The sequence below is a fragment of the Apiospora hydei genome, assembly GCF_038363865.1.
Source record: "Apiospora hydei strain CBS 114990 chromosome Unknown utg000003l_segment0_segment0, whole genome shotgun sequence".
Classification (NCBI taxonomy): Eukaryota; Fungi; Ascomycota; class Sordariomycetes; order Amphisphaeriales; family Apiosporaceae; genus Apiospora; species Apiospora hydei.
In genome coordinates, this window is record NW_027117362.1 from 51502 (window position 1) to 73036 (window position 21535).

The 21535-nt window shown below is 57.7% G+C and overlaps 5 protein-coding genes across 5 annotated transcripts; 2 read left to right on the forward strand and 3 right to left on the reverse strand.

The window, feature by feature from the left end:
• Window positions 1-710: 710 nt before the first annotated feature.
• PG997_001794 (uncharacterized protein) lies at window positions 711-6288 on the reverse strand (the record flags this gene model as incomplete). Its single annotated transcript, XM_066806109.1, has 4 exons — window positions 711-834; window positions 914-2012; window positions 2095-2904; window positions 3003-6288. 4 exons carry the CDS (start codon window positions 6286-6288, stop codon window positions 711-713), a joined length of 5319 nt encoding a protein of 1772 aa, XP_066673405.1.
• A 2117-nt stretch (window positions 6289-8405) lies between these two features.
• On the reverse strand, window positions 8406-10875 carry PG997_001795 (glycosyl hydrolase; the record flags this gene model as incomplete). Its single annotated transcript, XM_066806110.1, is given in 5 exon segments — window positions 8406-9104; window positions 9158-9431; window positions 9446-10407; window positions 10491-10610; window positions 10627-10875. 5 exon segments carry the CDS (start codon window positions 10873-10875, stop codon window positions 8406-8408), a joined length of 2304 nt encoding a protein of 767 aa, XP_066673406.1.
• Window positions 10876-12134: 1259 nt separating this feature from the next.
• PG997_001796 (tetratricopeptide) lies at window positions 12135-16391 on the forward strand (the record flags this gene model as incomplete). Its single annotated transcript, XM_066806111.1, has 3 exons — window positions 12135-13098; window positions 13122-14595; window positions 14630-16391. The coding sequence occupies 3 exons, from the start codon at window positions 12135-12137 to the stop codon at window positions 16389-16391; spliced, it is 4200 nt and encodes a 1399-aa protein (XP_066673407.1).
• A 1489-nt stretch (window positions 16392-17880) lies between these two features.
• PG997_001797 (tubulin binding cofactor C) lies at window positions 17881-19349 on the forward strand (the record flags this gene model as incomplete). The annotated part of the gene is made up of 3 exons (XM_066806112.1): window positions 17881-18035; window positions 18172-18991; window positions 19137-19349. The coding sequence occupies 3 exons, from the start codon at window positions 17881-17883 to the stop codon at window positions 19347-19349; spliced, it is 1188 nt and encodes a 395-aa protein (XP_066673408.1).
• Window positions 19350-19700: 351 nt separating this feature from the next.
• Window positions 19701-19916, reverse strand: PG997_001798 (uncharacterized protein; the record flags this gene model as incomplete). Its single annotated transcript, XM_066806113.1, has 1 exon — window positions 19701-19916. One exon carries the CDS (start codon window positions 19914-19916, stop codon window positions 19701-19703), a length of 216 nt encoding a protein of 71 aa, XP_066673409.1.
• Window positions 19917-21535: the final 1619 nt, after the last annotated feature.

Here is a 21535-nt window from a genome sequence, read left to right on the forward strand (position 1 = left end):
GCATATCTGGGGGCAGTCTGCGACTTGTTGGTCTATTTGTCTGTCCGTCGTATTCCTAGTACAAGCATGTAACCAATTAGGGCATAGCTGCCACGGATTTCAGCCATGATATGGAATATCCGGAGCAGGGAAGACTCGAGTTGCACAATTAGATCCCCGTCGCTACGGCTTTTATGTTTGCTGTTACTCCACATGTCTTCGATGAAGAAACTTCTGCATAAACGCCAAACGGGCTTGACGACTAGCTGCCTTTAACTCGGGGTGGGGGGATATTCCGAAGATCCTGAGTTACTACGAAATGGACCTCATCTTCCCCGGCAATGGGAACATAACCATCACTTCAACCTCGAAGCGAAATCAAAAGCAAAGGTTGCAACCGAAAGGGGAAGAAAAGGCCAGTAACATGTAAGTTCGACATCTCTTCCATTTCGAAATCCGGGACGCCATGCTAGCTAGCAAGTCAAAAGCCCAAACAACTACATAATTATAACTACTACCCTCGAAATACCCATCCCGCGAGTAGTTCGTTCATCTGAAGTATATATGCTAGACATTGCCCCAACCAAGCATAAGCATTATTTTGGCCAGGCATCCTGTCTGATACTTGCCATAATTACCCAGGTACTCGCACCGTTGGATTCGCTCACATTCCGCCTTCATGACACATGTTGCCGATCAACAACAACAAAGTCGAGTTGAGTCTCCCTCCTCTACTGGAACGTACCCCGGATCTTGGCATACAGATCCGTGTCGAAAAAGTTGTAGTCCTCGTTGAGATCGCAGAACTCATGCTGCATCAGCAGCCGCTCCGCCGTCGGGCGCTCTCCCGGGTCACTGTTTGTGTATCGTTAGCAAGCCGTTTACTATCCGCCAGTGACAGGGTTGGAGAGGGTCGTGGAAAGGGCGAACTTACACAGTAAAACAATCCAGCATGAACCCCAACGCATACGGACTAATCGCCTCCCGCACCTCATCCGCAATCGGCGGCGTCTCCCCGTTGGCAATCTTGTAAATCGCGCCCACGGCCTCCTCTTTACTCCACGGCCGCCTGCCCGCAAACATCTCGAGGACCACACATCCCAGCGACCAGATGTCGACTTTCGCGCTGTAGCCCTCCCCCTGGGACCGGATCACCTCGGGCGCCATCCAAAACACGGACCCCTGCATCGAGTTGGTCTTGTCGTTGCCGTAGATGTCGTCCGTCTTCTTGGAGATGCCGAAATCCGAAATCTTGCAGGTCCCGTCCAGGTCCAGCAGGATGTTGTCCGCCTTGAGGTCGCGGTGCAGGATGCCCTCGCGGTGCAGGTACGCCAGTCCGGACAGCGCCTGCCGCGTCAGGCTCGACACGACAGGCTCCTCGAACTTGCCGTGCTTGCGCAGGCAGGACCCGATCGAGCCACCGGAAATATACTCGAGGAAGATGCTGATGCTCGTCTCCTTGCGCTCGCAACCCAGGTACTGCACAATATTGACGTGGTCGAGATACTGCATCGTGTCGATCTCCTGGTCCAGCGCCGCGACCAGCTCCTTCATCTTGTTCTTGTCGCCCGCCGCGGCCTTGGGGTTGACTTCCACCTCCTTTACCGCCAAGAACTCTCCCGTGGTGGCGTTCATACCCAGGTACACCCGGCCGTACGTGCCCTTGCCGATCAGCTCACCCTTGAACCAGCGGAACGTCGTCTGCCGCTTCGGCAGCGTATCCTGCGGGATCTGCGGCATGATGTCGATCATGGACCCGCGCTCGGGCCGGATCTGCACCAGGTTGGCGCCGAACATCTTGGTGCTCTTGCGGCGCTGGATCATCGAGGTCGGACCTCCGGCGCCAGACGCCGCCGACGCCGCCGTGAACCGTTTGTTCGCCTCGTGGGCGCCCCGGGCCACTTCACGGATCGACTTCATGCGGCCCAGTCCGCCGCCCGAACGGCGGATACTGCGCTGGGCCACCGAATTGATAGAACTCGGGCGCTCGGCCTTCAGCGTCGACTCGTCCGGAGCCAAGCGTGTCGTTTTCGCTATACATGGACGATCGAGCAGTGGCGATACCCGGAGATGGCGAAGGCAGCGGCAAGTTCTGTTCGGCTTCCGCTTGAGAACTTGCCGCCTGGTTGTTGTCGTTGCGCTCATTCTCCGTCGCTCCGGTGTTGTTGCTGCTGTTAGTATTGTCCGGATCGGCTGGCGACGTCGGTTCTTGGAGTTGCGACTCGTCCAAGACGGGCTGATCCAGATCGAGCTCCGGGAAGAAGGCGTCAAGGTTGCTCAACAACGCCTCGGGGGGAGGACGATTCGCCCACACGTCCCGCTCAATAAAGGACCTGCGACGGCCGAGCTTCCCATCATCCGAGTCCGAGGGCGTGGCCGGCGTGCGGCGGCGTCGACCACTGCTTTCTTCGTCCGCGGGAATGAGACCGTCGTCTGATTCCAGCGCGTCGAAAGAAACCGAGAGCTGCTTCTTGGACCTCCTCGTCCTCAAGGTCAGACTCGGCCGCTTGCCGTTCCTATCGAACTCTTCCGAGCTGCTGACCTTGACTGAAGGTGTGCGGCCCCTAACCGGAATAGCAAACAGTCCGTCGTCCGAGTCGTCATCCGAATCGTCGTCCTTCTGCACCTTGGGCGCCATCGGCTGGTCGAAGGTCACGTCGGTGTCGGTGAAGTCGATATCCGGACCGTGGGACTTGCGGCGGTTCGGCGGCGACTGGGGCGGCGGCGCTGTGCCCGTCGGATGTGCCGTCGTGGGGCTGGGGTTACCGGGGGACGGCGCTCGTTGTACTATTCCGTCACGCTTCTTAGCAAGGGGTTCTTCTTCTTCATCGTCACCATCACCATCACCAGCAACTTTGTCACGTGGCTTTCCCTTGTTCAGTGGAGTGCCACCAGGGGAGTAGTCCGGAATCACAAAGGCCAGGTCTCCTCGGCTCCAGGTCAGGGTCCCGGGGATCCGGATCGCGGACTACTGCGGCCCGAAGTGGACACACCAAAATCAACATTCGCGATAGATCTCTTACCTCGTTGCTCCTCGTGCGCACTTCCTGCGGCTGGTCCCGAGTTGTTGCGGTTGGGCTGGGGCGGCGGCGACACGGGTCGCCCGTTGTTGTTGTTGTTGTTGCTGTTGTGCGGCTGTTTCGTAGGCCGTCCAAAGTGGCTCAGGGCGCTTCCCATGCCAACCAGAGCGCCAAAGGCCGATGTGGCGGGTTCCCGGCTTGCCGACGACGGTCGCCTCTGCGACATCTCCTGTTGTTGGTTGTTCTCACCGGAGGACCCGGATGCGGATGTGGATGTGGTAGGTCTCCGTTGACTGGTGAAGCCGTCTATACTACCTTGCGAGGCTCGCAGATTATGACCGGTCCGACGGCTGAGCGAGTTGGCTTTGATCAAGGTGGCCGTCTCCACGCCGGGCGGTGCGGGCGCCTTGCGCTGCGGGAAAAGCATGTCTTGCGTCTTCTTTTCCTCATACGGCGAGACTCGAGGCTGGTCGAAATCCACGTTTCGTCCCACGATACCGACACCGTACGGCGAGGTCGCGGCCGATTCTTGGGGCGACGATTTCCCCAGTGCCTGCTTTCGCTTGGCCAAGTAGGCCTGCTGCTGCTTCTCGACTTCGGCCTTGTAGGCGGTAGCCTTCTGGGCGAGCTCGTTCGGGTCGGGCCCGTTGTCGCCGACGGTGTTGACCCGGGAGGTGGGAGGCGACGAGCTCGAGCGGGATCGCTGCCCGCTGAGGCGCGCGTACGTGTCCTCGTCCATCGAGGCGCCCGGAGGAACGTATCCCGGCGTGAGCGAGCCGGGCACATCGGGCGTGACGGGAGGTGGCGCGCCCACTCGAACAAACAGTTTGAGGGAGCCGTTGCTGTCGCCCTTGTTTCGTTTGTGGATCAGCAAGCTCTGGTCCTCCAGGGGCTCTTCGTGCTCGACTTTGCCCAGCTCCGTCAGGTACAGCAGGACCGACCTAGCGTCATGGATTCCGAGGTTCGCACAGATATTCTCGCGGATCTCCTGCGCCGTTTCGCAGTCTGTCACGACACACATGCGGTAATCCCACCCGTTCACGGTCGCCAGCAGGTAAGCCCTGGGGGCGTTCTCCTTCCTCGCACGGAAGGATAGTGCGTCAAAGTTGGCGGCGTCATGCGAGCCGCCGGTACCAGAAGACTTGAGCATTTCAGGACTCGTGGGCGAATCGCTTTCCTTGGGTGAGTGGTAAGTGCCGTCTTCCTTCTGCTTGTGCTTGTTGCGCTTGAGGAACCCGAAGAGGCTGCTGTCTCCCTTGGCCGAGGCCGGGTGTTCGGAGCCCGCCGACCTGTCGCCCGGCGGTTCGTGTGGCGAGCGCGAGCCGTTCAGGCCACTGCGGAGGTAGGCACTGGCTTCGGGCGGCACACCTGAACCGTAGATGGCGGCGTTGGAAGAAACCGAGTCGGTGCTGTTCCGCGACCTGTGGCCCAGGAACCTTCCCGAAGGAGATGTGGCCGACAGCATCCCCGAGTTGGGCGGCCTGGGACTTCCACCCGGACTATCGCTGCGGGGCGCCGAGCCACGCGAGCTAGCGTTACCGGCCTCGGCCACGCCCGGACTGTGTCTCTGGCTCCTCTCGACGTCGAGGTTCTTGAGCAGCGTCCGGTGGTTGGAGTCGGAACTCATGGTGTTGCTCAGGGTGGGCATCGTGGTGGACCTCGTCTGCGAGAACCGCCGGCTCCCGAACCCGGGCCCGGGGGCTTTGATCGGGGTGTTGGGCGACTCGATATCCGTGCCCGCCCCCTGCGAGGCATTGAGCGAGTCCTTGCGCGAATGGCCGTCCGGCCGGCTGCCGCTGGTAGATGTCGCAACTCCACCGCCGTGCACGATGTTGCGGACGAGTCGCCGCATACGCTTGCCCTCTTCTCTCTCCCGCGTGGGGTCCCAACCCGTAAAGCTGTTGATGCATTCGGTCGCCAGTCTCGGATAGACCTGCTGGTGCATCATGCCAAAGTTGCCGCGGCCGTGCTGCCCGCTCCCCAGTTCCAGGAACTTGGCCCCGCACAAGTTCAGTGCCTTAAAGGTCTCCTGCCAGTCCTTGGAGAACTGATTCGAGGCCAGCCACAGGAGGACATGGTCCAGGGGCCACTTGGCCGCCATCTCGGGCGGGATGTTGGAAGGAGTGTTGGTGGCGTTGGAAGCCGTCGACATCATCCGCTGGTTCTGGTTCTGCGAGTTCAGGGCGTTCGTGTAGAGCCTGTCACGGCTCTCACCATCGGCCGGCGTCGTGTTGGCCGTGTCGATCGTGTTGCTGCCCTGCGTCGGCCACGAGCCGTGCGACGTCGCCGAAAAGGTGGTGGACTCGTCGGGTCCGAAGGCGGGAATGCCCACCCCCTTCGCCGTAGGTGTCGCCGTGGGGATATAGGTCGCGGACATGCCTGACGGCTGGTCGCTGGTCTGCTGCGGCATGGGGAACTGGGTGGGCGGCGGCGGGATCTGGAGGTTCCCCATGGACGCCTGCTGGTGCAGCCGCGGATTGTAGGCGACATGCGGGCCTCCCGACGGGGGAGGTGGTATCGATGTCATGCCATGCCTTGTATTGTACATGGTGCCCCAGCTCCCTTGCCATGTTGCGGACCCTCCCATGGCGCTGTTCGGGGTGGCCCGGACGGGGGAGGCGGCAGCTGCAGGCCGCCGGTCGTGGTCGTGGTCGGCGCGCTGGGGTAGCGAGGCGGCGGCGGGGGGATGTTCATGTTCATGGCGGTGGCGTTCATGTGGCCCATGGAGGGCGGCGACATGGGGGGCGGAGGCGGGACATTGAAGGGTCGGTTGGGGTCTGGCCGCTGGGTGTTGGAATACATGGTGGCAGAGGTGGAGGGCGGCGGCGGAGGAGGTACAGGCTGCCCTCCTCCCCGTGTCGCGGGCCGACTGGTGTTGTTGGCTGTCGAGTCCGCGGCCGAGCCGTAGGCAGCGAGACTGGCCGTGGACGCCCGCGGGCGTAGGGTTGCCGCACCACCAACGCCGGCAAAGTTGGCGGACAGGTAGGGGGAGGGTCGTCCGTGGTGGTCGTCGGGCCTGGTCCAGGGTATTGAGACCCCGAAGCCAGCGTAGCGGGAGGGTTGGCCGAGGGGGTGGCGGAGGCGGAGGTGGAGGTGGTTGTGATTTTGGTGGCAGCAGCAGCAGCAAGACCGGTAGCTGGATTAGGAGGATTGGGAGGGGGTCGTTGATGAGACTGTCGAGGGTGTTGACGTTGTCCTGCAAGCGCTGGCGCAGGTTTGGGTATCGAGCGGATGCGGTGGCCTCGCTGGTGCTCTCGGATCTGGTCAAGGCGGTGCGCGAGCTGATCATGACCCGGAACCAAGAATCAATCACGAACAGTTGGAAGCGAGAAAGGGTAGGCGGGTAGGCGCGGGCGCAAAACCAGAACCAGAAAAACCAGGGCCCTGGCGCTGGCGCTGGGGCAGACGCGGGTCGTCGGTTGGCCGGTCGGTTTTCCAGGGGCACTATGTATGCACTATGGGCACTTTGGCACTGCAAGTACTCCTCCGTATGGGCGCTACCGAACGCAACGACCAGAGTCTAGCAGCCTAAGGTTGGGTCGACCGTTTCTTGGGTTTTGGGTCTTGGGTTTTGGGTCTGTCTGTCTTTGAGGGGAGGTTTCCAAAGTTGCAATGGCAGGCAATCCAGGCTGGCTGCTAGCTCCGTTTAGGGATGGCGCATGCTCTCTTTTGTGGGCTTGGGTTGGTCTTGGACGTTTCTGGCAGCCGTTCGTGTGTTTGTCTTGTCGGCTTTCTTTCAATGGGACGGCGACGATGTCTCAATCAATGGTGGTGGGTGGATGCTGCGAAAACTTCGACGTTACTGCTGCTGCATTGATTGATTGACGACGTTTCGCGACAATGAGGCTCTCCTTTACCTAATGTATGCTCAGCTGTCTCAGGGATGGATGGATGGCTGGCTGGGTGAATTGATTGACGGATAGTCAACGACTGGACTGGCAGGCAGACTCGGCTCTGTGCCACGCGATCGGCTCGACTTTGTATCTTTCAACTGTAAGACTCCAAATCCTCCCGTCCCGACGTCCTCCCTCCCTCTGACTGGATAGGCTGGACGTACATGAAGTATTCTTATTCTCGGCCTCCTGTACGTCTCACTGCATGTGTTTGAGACACCACTAGGAACCTCCCGACCGACATTTGGGTTTCTGGTTTTTCTATTTTAGCGCCCGCGACGAGTTTCCTTTTGGTTTGTTGATCAGTTGATTCAAGAAATGGCCCGTCGCCTTGCCTGTGTTTGCAACTATCAACTTGGCTTCCGTTTGGCGAGGATGTCCCGTTGAAAGCTATTTGTCAGTTTACTATTCATCTATCTCCGACCGACCCAAGCCACTTTCAGACAACGCTGCCTTTGGTATAATCGGTACTGTCCGCAAATAATCGATAGGTCTACTTGCTTAATCAAGTAGGTATCTCATCCAATAGGATAAGCATCATGCCCAGTGGATAAACATTGTATCACGGCACTTAATATTATTCCCATGTGTGTACAGGACGGCATGGCATGGTGAGGGCAGCGCTGTCGCCATCAAGGGGATAATTCAAAAAGCATTTCCAATTGTCTTCTAGTTGGGAACCGGAGCATGCAGCTTACCTGGTACTGGCCTATCTTCTATGTACATGTAGCTGAAGTTAAAATCTCCCGGCGGCTAGGCGCCTAATCCGGGACGATGATTGACTAGGGCCCAGTGTTCCGGCCCTTGGAACCTACATGACCTCCTGTCGTCTTTTCGGGTGTGTGCGCTCTCTCGAAGGAAATGCCGGATGGATGCGGTCGCTGGGCCTCGTGTTAGTGCCATCCGACCGTCCAATGATGGGCAGCAAACGGCGCCCTCTCTTCGTTGAAGCCCTGATGCATGTCGTGCGGGCAGGCAAGGGCTGTCGGTATGTACCTAGGGACTGCTGTAGCACCTACCCTGATGCACCCGATACCCCACACCCATGTGCTCGTGTGCGCAGGTGGCTGATGATGTTTTATCCTATTCGACATGCTGCTTATCTGTGATGCCTGACTGCGTTCACAAATTGGCCTGACCACTGTTTGCGGAAAGGAGAGTATTGTACCAAGAGCAGCGATGTCGCCATCCGGGGGATACGAAATCAGGAGTTAATAGTTTTCTGTTATGGGGGTTGTCGAAGACAAGATGAGAAGACAAGATAAAACAGCCGTGACAGCACGAGGTAGTCTAAATAGTAACATATATCGAGGGATTTACTAACAAGTCTATACCTCATCACCAGCACCAAAAATCTCTGATAAGTAAATGTGTATAAGCATTACAACAAGTAACTCCCAAACGCCATCGTGAGTATATGAGGCGCTTGAACGAATGATTGAGAAACGAATCCATCCAACCTGCTCTCAGCAAAGACATTGCTGCTGCCAGAACCAAGTCAAAAGAGACAACATCACATCACAGAGCACTTCTCAACCCCGATCCCATAACTCTGCTGACACTGCTCCAAATACCCCGCCTCCTCCGGGCTGCCCGCCAGCGCAGTCTGCGGCCTTACCAGCCCCTTGACCCGCATCGTCTGCTTCCCGTCCCCGTGCCACCACCGAATCTTCTGCACCCACGCGCGCTCCTCGTCGTCCGTGCTGATCTCCCACTTGCCCCCGCTGACCTCGACCACGCACTGCTCCTTGGGGAAGTGGTAATCCGGCAGGAACACCGTCGTCGGCTGCTCGTCGTCCTTGGGCGCCGCTCCCCGGATCTCCAGGTGGAACTCGCAGTTCTTGAGGTCGAAGCCGTAGTTCGTCATGGTCCCGTTGATGCCGATGGGCGCCGGCCTAACAAAGGCCTCGGCGGCGCGCAGGCCGGGGGCATTGGTCACTTCTGGATCGGGGCTGGAAGGTTCCGAAGATATCGACGGGTTAGTCAAGGTTCGCTTCAGGTTGCCTGGGTTGACTGACGTCTCGTCATCGACCTCCTTCTTGGCGGTAGCGGTGGTCGTGTTGTTGTTGGTGGCTGTCTTGAGCAAGCTGGATTTAGACTGGCCTGCCTCGGGCGTCTGCGGCGGCAGCGGTGACATGGGCAACGTTTGGTCATCCACAGAGAAGATGGACAGGTCTTCGCCATTCCATTGATCGCCGCGCACATGGTCATTCTGAATCAGTAGCATTAGCAGGGTCCAAACTTCAAGGGAGCGTGAAACCTGACCTGGGAACTGTAGAGCCACAGTGTGTAGCCTTCCATGGGCGCTCCTTCGACAGCAAAGTGATTGGCATCCATGGCCGCTGATTGACTCGAGTAGTCGCCCGTCCGGTATGCGTATTTGTCGTCCATGTCGTACGGGATGCCAAACTCGCTAAGTAGACATGGGTGGTTGCCCATGTTGTCGAGTCCTTCTTTACGCATGGCGGCAAGCTGGTCCCGGAAGCAGTTGCGGATGGCCGTCTCTCCGATCTTAATGGCAAAAGCAGGATGGAGATACCTTCCGCGCAGCACCCCAAAACGTCGACGTTCCACGTGCGGTTCCACTTCTTGGTCATCAAGGTGATGCCGTCGTAGTAGTGAGGCGTATAAACCATGTTGGGGTCGTCGTCAATGGTGCCCTTGATGGACGGCGGGATCTCGAGCACGGGCGGCTGGCAGAGCATGATGGCGTCCGGGTGATGCGGCCGTATTATGTCGCGGTAGAGTCGGTAGAACTCCATGAAGTACGTGTTGGTGAATTTGGGGTAGTCCAGCACCTCGCCCGTCTTGGGGCACTTTTCGAAGTAGTTCTTCTGCAGCAGCTGGTCTTTGGACGGGTCCCAGACTCCATGCAGCGCCCAGATGCACTCGCCCAGTTTCCAGCCCGGGTCTCGCTTCCAGCCGTACCTCGATTCGTCGTAATCGTTGGGTAGCCATGCCGTTTCTCCGTGCGGATCGATGAGCGTGCGGCCGACCTTGTACGGTCCCAGTCCACCCATGTCCCAAGAGTCGACCTCACAAGCCCGGCCCGAGCCTGTGAGGATGGCTTGCCACATGGTCGGGCAGGTGCCTTTCTTCAGGTTCTGTTCTTTGGGTATGATACTAAGGTCGACATGGCCAATCATGCCTCGGCTCGGCTCGTTCATGCTCTCCCATCCAAAGACGACGTCGTTCAGGATATCGCCAGCCTCCTTGATGCGCATGGCGAGGTGTTCGCAGGCGCGGAAGAAGTGGCCCTGTAGGTAGTCCTGGATGTTCTGACCGTCTATGATACACTTGGGGGCGAAGTCTTTGCCCGCAAAGAAGAGGGTGAAGATGGTGGCCACGGCCAGGCGGTTGTAGTTGGTCGACCAGATCATCTTGGGGAACTTGTCGGGCTCGGGGTACGTGTTGTGTACGATGGCGGCTTCCGTCGCCGCGAAGCTCTGGGGGTTGAAGCCGCAAGCATAGACTGTCCACATGGGGGCTCCGGAGCCACCGCAATACCGTGACCACTGTCGTGTTCCAAAAGCGGTTAGCTGGTTCTATTCCAAACAACATGATCTCCTCCTCGGTATGTAATCAGGCAAGGACTCACCACGTCCTGATGCGGGTCCATGAAGACGTAGAAGCCGTAGTCCTTGGCGACACGCAGGACCTCAATGGTGTGCTGGATCCATTCCTCGTCGTATTTGCCCGGGCCGGCGGCCTCGATGGCCTCCCCAGGTGAAGACGTAGCGGATGGTGTTGTAGCCGTAGCGCTTCAGGCGGGAGAAGTGGATGTGGGCATCCTCCTTGCGGAAGGGGCGACCGTGGAACTTGACATTGTCGCCGTCGAAGAAGTCCTCGACGACGTGGGAGGGGACTTCGGGGGCGTTGGGATACTTGGCCTCACCGGCTACGTTGATGCCGCGCAGGAGAACGTAGCGTCCGTATTTGTCCTTGAATTGGCCGTCTTCGATGGTGAGCCGCAGCGAAGACATAATACCCACGATTATGTGACGATCGGTGGGACTGGAGGCGAGACTTTAGCGTTGGGCACAAGGAGGACGGTTAAGTATATGTAGGTCCATGCAATGCGAGTTACACGCAGTGCAAGAGAGACAGGAGCTGTCGAAGGTTGGGTACATGTAGGTATGTAGGTAGGTTGTCGGAGGCGCAACTTATGAGCAGTTGCAGCTGTGATGGCGTATCGGATGCGAACAGGACAGGGATCGAGCATCGGTGACGAAATGGTTTGGGCCAAGGGTGTATGGGTGCCAAGGGTGCCAAGGGTGTACAAGTATGGGTGCAAGTGCAAGGTGCCAACATTGCCTGCTGTTGTTGTTTGCCAGTGCTCTCTTTTAGTGCACGAGAGTGGCTACTGGCTTGGGCTTAGCATCTGTTTTAGTTGGTTGATCTATGGAAGTGCTCTGTACGAATACGGAATACTGCGAGCACCGATCCAACTCCCCCTACATAGCTGTATCTACCTACACGGATATTTTGTTTATGTGCAATGTCCACCTGGACAGTGGTTGGTGAACATGCAGGCGGCTCAATACATGTGCAGCAACAGATGATACGCAAATGCTATCAGGCTACGCGGTGTGGTGGGTGGTACACGATGAGGTCATCAGCACTAGGCACTGGCGCTTGCTGCGATGTCCCTGATCCTGGTTCTACGTCTGTCTCGGCAGATCCCACTGCATGCGAATTGTCCAAAGAGACGGCAACTAATATGCCTACATGTAGTGAATACACTGTAGACATAGGGAAAGTAAAATAAAAAGCAATACGCCTGAGTGGTACCTAGCAAAAGAGCAGATGCGCCATGTACAGTTGATGTTGCAAAAAGACCCCGCAGCCGCTGTAGGCTCCCCGCAGTGACTCCGAAGCGCAACTGCTGCCGCCCATTGTCAAGTAGGGGGACAGCTAAAAGAAACCTTAGAGCCATGCGCAACTGCAATTGACCGCAGGTACTTAGGCCTTTAGGTCAATGGGTGTCGAATTTCCATCCCACTTGGTGACGACAATGATGAGCCATCGTCAAGAAGCTCACTGTTGTTCTCTTCATGGAGCCGCCCCAAACCACACACCACCCCGGATGATCCAATCTCGATCTTTCGCTGCCACAAGCATCTGTACATCTTAGCCGTCCAAGGCAAGGCCACTCATTCAATCATACAAATTCTGGAAACCTCCCTCCTCCCAGCTACGCGCATGTAGCTTGAGCGGCTTTAACCCTCGCCCCCCGTCCACCATGTCGAAACAGCTCAAGGTCGTCCGCGAGGCCATCAAGCAGCAAAAATGGGACGAGGCCGTCCAACAGGCCCAAGACATCATCGACAACGACTCCAAAAGCTACCAGGCCTACGTCTTCCTGGCCTTCGCCCTCGACAAGAAGAATAAGCTCGCCGACGCCGAAAAAGCCTACGAGACCGCCACCTCGCTGCGACCCGCCGACCCCCAAGTATGGCAGGGTCTGATCAAGCTCTACGAGAAGCAGGGCGACACGAAGCTCCTCCAATACAAGCAGGCCGCCCCCAAGCTCGCCGCCATCTTCTACGAACAAGAGGACATGTACAAATGCCAGGATGTCGTGGATAAGTTTGTCGACTTCGCCCGATCCCAGGGTTCCCGCACCCAATATGCCGACGCCCTCGAGGTCATGCTTCCTGGAAGCCCCATCTACTCCGCCCTCGAGGGGCGCTTCCCACACCCGGCCAAGACCTACGAGATTGTGGCCCAGATCCTCGAGACCGACGAGAAGAAGCGCATCAACACCCTAATCGGCGAGAGGCGCACCAGAATCGGCGCAAAGGTCAGCGAGGTTACTGTCGAGGTCAACAGAGAAGTCCTCTCGCAGAGCAAGCTGGGCCATATCTACGAGCAGCTCATCAACTGGACCAACGACGACGACACTCGACGCCAATATGAGGAGAAGCTTCTGCAGTTCCGCTACGATCGCCTGATGAACTTCCTCCCGGGCCCGGAGAAGCAGGCCGAGCTTGCTGTTGTCCAGAAGCTTGCTGCCGACATGGTCATCATCAAGCACCCATACCGCCTGGCTTGGGACGTCGCCATCAACTGGCAGGACCATGAGGAAATCAAGGACTACAATGTCGACACACTTCTCGACTATTGTTCGCTCTTCCCGGAGACCGATCTCTGCAAGATCTTGACGGGATACATGACCAGCAGCATCTCCCCTTCTCCAAGAAGCCGTCCGCATCTTCGCCGCCAACAGAGACCCCAGCCGAGAGCCAGGCTGAAGACGAAAGCAGTGAGGATGATGAGGATGGCGGCGCACCTACCTTGGTCATTCCATTCACAGACGAGGATCGGCTGCTAATGATGATTGACGGCATCTCCACATCAGATTCGTTGCTCGCTCATAGACTCATGGGCGAATACTATCAGCACCTGGAGGAGTACGAGAGCAACGTGGAACTTATGCGCAAGGCCATGAAGCTGCTGGGACAGAGAGCTCAGAAAATCGGAAAGTCATTCAACCACACCAACCAGGCCTACATGCTGTACCTGGGCACAGCCTTGGTCTTTTACCAGTCGCCGCGGCATCATGGCGAAGCCAAATCCTTGTTCGACAAGATCCTTGAAGTGAACCCATCATCTACGCCTGCACAAATCGGTGTTGGTTTGATCTACGAAGAAGAGGAGGAATACGATAAGGCCATCAGCTTCCTGGAGAAAGCCTTGGAGCGCGATGGTAGCAATCTCCGGGTGAAGGCAGAAGTTGCCTGGCTATATTCGATGAAGGGAGACTTCACTCGTGGCAAGTCGGATCTCGAAGATATATTGGGACTCATGACTAGCAAAGGCTCAACGACATCGAAAGAGCTGTTGGCGCAGACCCAACATCGGCTCGGCGTCTGTATGTGGAATCTCGACACATCCAAGGCTGCTCGCAAGAGTCGTGACGGTGCTTATGCCTGTTTCTTGGCTGCCCTCAAGAGCGACATTAGCTACGCTCCCGCCTACACCAGTCTGGGCGTCTACTACGCCGATTACGGCCGGGACAAGAAGCGTGCTCGCAAATGTTTCCTCAAAGCCGTCGAGTTATCGTCTGCCGAGATTGCTTCCGCCGAGAGACTGGCACGCTCATTTGCGGATGATGGTGACTGGGACCGTGTGGAACTTGTCGCCCAGCGCGTTATCGATTCTGGAAAAGTTCGACCACCTCCCGGATCCAAGCGGAAGGGAGTGAGCTGGCCCTTTTCGGCACTGGGCGTGGCGCTGCTGAACAAGCAAGACTACCACAGATCCGTCACATCATTCCAGTCGGCATTGCGTATGGCGCCCAACAATTACCATTCTTGGGTTGGGCTCGGCGAGGCCTATCATAATGCGGGACGCCATACGGCTGCCAAGAAGGCCATCCTCAACGCCCAGAGACTGGAGGTGGCATTGGGCGAGGAAGCACCAGGCGACACGTGGTTCACCAAATACCTACTGGGCAACATCGAGCGCGAGACGGGCGAATACGACAATGCGATTCTGTTATATCGCGAAGTCACCAAGGATCGGCAAGACGAGGCTGGTGTGATGCTGGCGCTTATGCAGACCATGGTCGAGAGCGCGCACGATTGTGTGGAAAACGGGTACTTTGGCAAATCGGTCAGCCTGGCGACGGAGACGGTTGAGTTTGCACAGTCCTCTTCGGATGCAGTTTCGGGCACCTTCAACTTTTTGGAAGGCGCTCGGTGATGCTTGTTCCATCTTCTCCAAAGTGCAAAGCTGTATCGACCAGTTCCCCGTGGATGCTATCAAGACGCTCGTTGGTCAAGGCGATGATCACGATGCTGCTTATAGTATCATGCAAGATGTGGATGGGATTTCCAAGGACCTTGGTTTCGCCGACGGCCTGTCGCCGCCGAACGACAAACTGGATGTCGAACTCACCCGATGTCTGCATGCCATGATTCTGGCCCACAAGCGCGCCGCGCATCTATCGTCACATGACGTCCATGCTCAGTCCATCGCCTTCTACAACCTGGGCTGGGCTGAGTATCGCGCACACAGCTGCCTCCCGGCGGAGCTGCGGATCAAGTCCAGCAGATACCACAGGGCTGCAGTAAGATGCTTCAAGCGGGCGATCGAGCTCGAGGCGGGCAATCCGGATTTCTGGAACTCACTGGGCGTTGTCACGAGTGAGATCAACCCATCCGTCGCCCAACATTCCTTTGTCCGGGCCCTCTATCTGGACGAACGGGGCGTTCATGTGTGGGCCAACTTGGGTGCTCTGGCGCTGTTGCAAAACGACCTCCAGCTCGCCAACGAGGCTTTCACGAGGGCGCAGTCGACTGATCCGGATTATGCGCACGCTTGGCTGGGCCAGGGCTTTGTCGCCTTGCTCTATGGTGACGTCAAGGAAGCCCGCAGCCTTTTCACCCACGCGATGAACATTGCCGAGTGCTCGTCTGCTGTCACCCGGAAGCAGTTTGGCGTCTCCATCTTCGACCACATTCTGAAGAGCCCCAACGGACCCAAGCTCAACGATCTCATCCAGCCGCTGTTTGGTCTGAGGCAGCTGCAGCGTCTGCAGCCGCAGGATATGATGTATGGCCATCTCTCAACTCTCTTCCTCGAGCGAGTCAGCGACCATGCCCGATCCATCGGTGCTCTTGAGGATATCTGCGGCAAGCTCGAGGCCCACTACGAAGAGAACGAATCGCCGCAGGTGCTGGGCCAGTTTGCCCTGGCCGAGACGGACCTTGCCCGTATGTATCTCGCCTCGGGCAAGAACGAAGAAGCCGCCGAGTGCGGCGAAACGGCGTTGCAGCTCAGCAGTGACGACTCTGGAAACGAGCTCACCGCGGAGCAGCGGACGCGAGCCCGCCTGTCGGCCCATCTCACCGTCGGACTGGCCAAGTACTTCAGCAAAAGCCCCAGCGAGGCCCTGACCTACCTCGAGGCCGCACTAGAAGAATCGAACAGCAACCCCGACGTTATTTGTTTGCTGGCGCAGGTCCTTTGGGCCATTGGAACCGAGGAGGCCCGCGACCGGGCGCGCGAGGTGCTGTTCTCAGTCATCGAGTCGGACGCCACGCACGTGCAGTCGGTTTTGCTGCTGGGCGTCGTGGCGCTGCTGGATGGAGACGAGGAGTCGATGGAGGCGGTCATGGCGGAGCTGCAGGCGCTTCGTGCCAGCGACAAGCTGGTCGAGTCGGAGCAGGCCAAGATTGGCGAAGTCCTTGGCGCGACGAGCTTCCTTGCTTCCTCGAGCAAGGGCACGGATGAAGAAGACATGGTGTCGCAGTCGCAGATCAACACGTTCTTGTACCCAAACCTGCCGCACGGCTGGACCAGCCTGTCGGAGCTGGGCGGCGAGGACCACGCGGCCGAGGTGGCGCTGCAAGTCGCCAGCTTGAAGATCCCGCCCGCGGGACCGCTGGACACGCGGGAGTTTGCGCGGGCGTTTGCGGGCACGGGGGTGGCGGCGGATGCGCAGATGGCGGCGTTTATGGCGCCGTCTTTGGGGACGGGCTGGGGGCGTTGAAGGAGGCGACTACGGCTGCAAAGGCGGCATCATGAGGATGCTGAAGATGGTGGTGATGATGAGACCCGGGTAGTAGATGTTAGATTTCTACACGATACAGGGCAGGACGGTATGGCATTGATGGGGGTTGAATGAGATATGAATGCGATGAGGCGTAGATACCTGGTGTCAGACTACGTGTAGACTATGTAGATGTTGAATTGGCGATGGATTCTGCTAAACTACGTGTTGTATGTCGTAGTATTTACCGTAAACTTCCTTCTATCGACGACAGCCTCAGTCACTGAAAATCGGATTGCTCTACATTGGCCAACTTTCTTGAACTACATGCAGCGGTTTCATTGGTGAGTTGATTCACGCTTGGCCCTGGTGACCATTTATGACGACGGCTGCTTCGACAGATATGCTACTTCTTGAGGCTCTCGAGTAACTTGGGCGATGCATTAGCTTTGGAGGGTTCGTGTTCCAACATCTGCTGCTACTTGACGTAACCTTATGCGAGCATCATGTAGGGGCATGCAGACATCGAACGAACAATACGGGGGGTCGATGTGAAGGAGGGGACACCCGCATACTTCAATAATGAACGAACGCGACTAGTAACTCCAGTAGAACCCCGGATTGCTAGTCAATGGATTAGGGGATCATCGGGGAAGAGGGGGCAGAAGATGGGGATGCAACAGACGATTGGCCAATGGATAAGCAGGACAGGCCACCACCACTCCATGTAAGTATCGACGATTTGCTTGGAGGGGGGCCACCTCCGGCTGTAGACGGTGCAGACGGTGCAGACGGTGGAAGCATCCCAAAAAGCACCCCGCATTCACGCTGGTCACCATCACACGGCCAGTCACACCACCAACTACGTCGTCGTGCATCTATTTGCGCCTACCCATTGCCTAATTTCTGGGGAGGCGTAGTTGTTGTAGCCGTTGCACCTGCGCACCCGACTCATTCCCTTCTGTTTCACGGCCGATGCGCGCCTGCGACCTTTCCAATCAGTCCACCCAGCCAGCCCGATCGATCCCACCCATCGACGACGCACCGCAGGCGAACCCCTGGTCGTGCCATCATAGCGCGTTGCTGCATGCTCACTACCTTCCCGCCTTCTCGCCCGCCCCATTCATTGTTGATGCTATCACCGAGAGCGACCAGTTGACGAGGACTGACACACACAACCCGACCCGACCCAACCCAACCTGCTTAATTTCGCAAGCCGCCGCACCCACGACCACCCCTCAGTCTACGGTGCCATATAAGAAGCACCCAAGAAGGCACGATCTGGTCTACTGCATCCTGAGAACCTAGCCCAACATTGCAGCTTCACTCAGTATCCGTTGAACCAAGGTACATACATATCTTCTCCACGAGCAAGGCGTTGTCCATATATCTACATACCTCTTACATCTGCATTGAATACCATCACTCTGCCCTTCATATCCTCTGTTCAAAGCTCTCTAAATAAAACGTTCGTACCTCCTCTTACACAATGACTACAACCCAGGTTTTTGTCCCCTACAGCCCGGCAGACGGGCTACCCTCCCCTACCATCCACAGAATGTCGGACCCCAAAGAGCGTTTCTACCGTCACTTCCAGACCGAGATCACCGGTACGTCTGGATACATACATGCATGCAAGCATAAGTATTCTTCACAAACTAACACTAACAAACTCCGACAGCCATCCAAGACCAGATCGATGACCTCGCCAACCTGTCCCCGTCGCCGGCGAGCGCCGCGACTGCATCGACCACGTGCTCGCCGGCGTCTCCCGCCTCAGCAACGAAGTCGCCGACGCCAAGGAGTACATCCCGGCCTACGACCAGCGCGCCTACGGCCAGGCCATCAAGGCCCTAACCGACAACCTCAACAAGGCCACGGGCCAACAGACCTTATCCTCCTCCGCCACCTCCACGTCCACAGCGACCAAGAAGCCTCGGTTCCAGTTCAAGCCGCGCACCGCACTGGCCGCCACGGCCACGCAAAAGGAGTCAACAGCACAACAGCCCGACCTCCGTCAGATCAACCACAAGCTCTCCGAGACGACCAACAATCACAACGCCTCCTCCGCCGTCGCCAGCAGCGACAACGAGGAGCGCGACACCGTGAGCAGCCTGCCGCCGCACGACGAGATTGCCGCGACGATCAAGGACTACAACAAGGAGATAGCGGACGCCGCCCAAGGCAACCCAGGCGTTAGGAAGCCCAGTTTCTCGAGCGCGCGCACCATCTCCATCTACGACCACACGGGCCTGCACATCATCCTCCCCTCTTCGGCGTCGCGGGCCACGGCGTCGGGCGCGCTGGCGGACCTGGACTCGTGCGTCGTCGACATGACGGTGCCCACGTCGTCCTCGACGTCCGGCGTGCCCTTTGCGGGGCTCGTCATCAAGAACATCCGCAGCAGCCTGCTGGTCTGCGGGACCGTCGCCGGCCCCACGCACATCACGGGGGTCAAGGACAGCATTATTGTCGTGGCGTCGAGGCAGGTGCGCATACACGAGTGCGAGAACGTGGACCTGTATCTGCACTGCGGGAGCCATCCCATCATTGAGGACTGCAGCGGGATGCGGTTCGCCCCTATTCCTGCTACCTACTACGTAAGTTTGCTTATTCTTCTCCTTCTCCTTGGTTTTGGTCTTTCCCATTCTTCCTCTGCCCTGCTCCAACCACCTCCCAAAACCTCGTTCGGCCCCTGTCCAGTCACTATACCCGGTTGCTAACATGGATTCGTGGAACCAACAGACTGGCAAAGCCGAGGAGATTGGCGAGGAGAACCAATGGGACCGGGTGGACGACTTCAAGTGGCTGAAGGCCGAGTCGTCGCCCAACTGGCGGGTGCTCCCCGAAGAGGCGCGCATCGCCGACGACGTGTGGCAGAAGACGGTGTCTGGCAGCCTGACGTCGAGGAAGGAAATCCTGCGCAGTGTTGGCGTTTCCAGCCGATCTGATATTTGATAGGCAGGCGGCAGCAGACATGCATTCCTTTCTTGTTGTACATATGATACCGATGCTTGACTCCGTTCCATTCCTATACCCATAGCATATAGCATATTGAGTCTGGTGGCTTTCTGTTGTTCATTCATGGTCTTTGTTTGTGGGTGAAATATGCGCATCTCGAAAGAAACAGGCTAGCGATTGAGTGCTGTTGTGTCAGCTTTGGTCTTCGTGGAAAACGTCGGAGATTTTCTACCTACCTTGCATGATCCCATGACCACAACTGGTACGTGTAGTCCGCCTTATCTCCCTGTATTAAGATTACTACCTTTATCGTTTTGCTTCTCGCATTACGGCCACTGGACCCCGCGTTCACTCCTCCATCTTGTCGCCGGCCTGGCCCCTGGCGGCGGCAAAGTCGAGCCCTTTGCTCCGGAGCCCCTCGAGGACGGCGCGCTGGCGGGCGATGCGAGCCTCGAGCTCGGCCATCTCGGCCTCCTGGTCGGCGGTGCCGCGGTTCATGTCGGGCAGGGTCTTGGCGCCGGCGCGGGAGCGCTGCAGCTTGTGCTTCAGGGCGTCGGTGGCCATGGGGAGGGACTGGATGGAGATGGTGCTGGTCGGGTCGTTGACGTTGTGGTTGGAGGGAGTTGGGGCCGAGGTGGCGGCGCCGCCTGCGGCTGGGGTGGCTCCGGTAGCAGTGCCCGAGGCGGTGGCCGAAGTGGCAGGGGGCGGGTGGTGCGCGGAGGCGGGAGAGGAGGGCGTGCAGTTCGGTCAGGGGGTCGAGGCTGTCGGGGGAGAGGTTCGGGGGAGGCCGAGGGGGGTCGGAGGGCCGGCGGGGGGGTTCTTCGGGGTGGCCATTTTGTTATGTTTGTTCGGAGCGTGTGGTGGGTTCAATGGGTGTGAGGAAAATGGAGACAAGCTGAGTTTGATGTGTTTGAGCAGTATGGTGGCTGCCTGCTGTTGTGTGTCTGATTCCGGCTGCGTCTCGTCTATGGTACCTATGCCTCGGAAAGATACGCGTGCGATGTGGGCGCGGCTGTTGCGGTGCGGGACGAGAACGAGAATCGATTCGGACCGTCGTCGGTATGGCAGTACTTGGAATGGCGAGAGGTGAGAGGGGTCCAGTCGATGGAAGGTCCGAAGCTCTCAGCTGCTTTCGGGGAGAATGCGCTGACAAGTCCCCTGTTTTCCCGGCGGGCTGGGAGCAGGCGCTAGGCCAATTAGTGGGTTTCCTTTAGTTGCTAGGCTTGCTGAAGTCAATTCTATTCGGATTTGGTGCCTGTGGTTTGGGCCTGCTTCTGGGCCTGCCTCTGGGCCTGCCGTGGTGAGTGGCTCCCAATCGAACCGTCCGAATCGCCTGTTGTTGTCGAGTCGCCTGATTGTCGGTTCAGATCTGCTGGTTATTCTGGAGCAGCCATCGAATCCATCATGCAACTTTAGTTCAATGTTAGCTGGCAGGCTGGCAAAGGGCTGCTGCACTGCAAGACTGCTAGCCATTGCAAGCCTCGATGCACTCGAGGGTCATGCCTGGAGCACCCGGCTGTCTTACTAAAACAGCTAATCTACGTACTTACAGGTAGAAAGCGAGCGAGCAGAGAAGAAGACGGGCCTGCTTGGCTTGACTGCAGTGATCCCACGCAGCACTCAACCTGCACAGTCACGCTTGCAGAGTACATATTTGGACGCTTACCGTATTGTCTACATGCACTTTGAACCCTGATGTTTTGGAGAAGACAAAAATAAATGTGTGTTCGAAGGGCCATACTCCCAATAAAGTCAATTGATGCACATGATGTTTGAGGCCATACACTTCAATAGAAACAACATGTTCCAGCCAGCTCCAAAACGAAATGCCCCTCCTGCCTGCCACCCGTGCTTGAAACGTTTAACCCGATAGGGTAGCATCGACGCAATAGTAGGCCCGACCCTCCGTCCGACCCCTCCATCCCACCTTGTCCAGTGCTGCTTGTCTCTTGCCCGCCTGTCCGCCTGCCCGCTACGACTGCGCGAATACCACACCATCCCAGAAAAACATCGCAATCGTTGATCTGTCTAGTTGACGGGATCCCAGCCACTGCTCCTGATTGTCGTGCGTTTTCCCAATCCCAGCCAGCCAGTCATAAAGTACCCTCCCTCCCCTTCCCTTCCGACTGTCTCTCTCTCTCTCTCTCTCGTTTCTTTTCTCCATCCAAACCACATCCGCAACC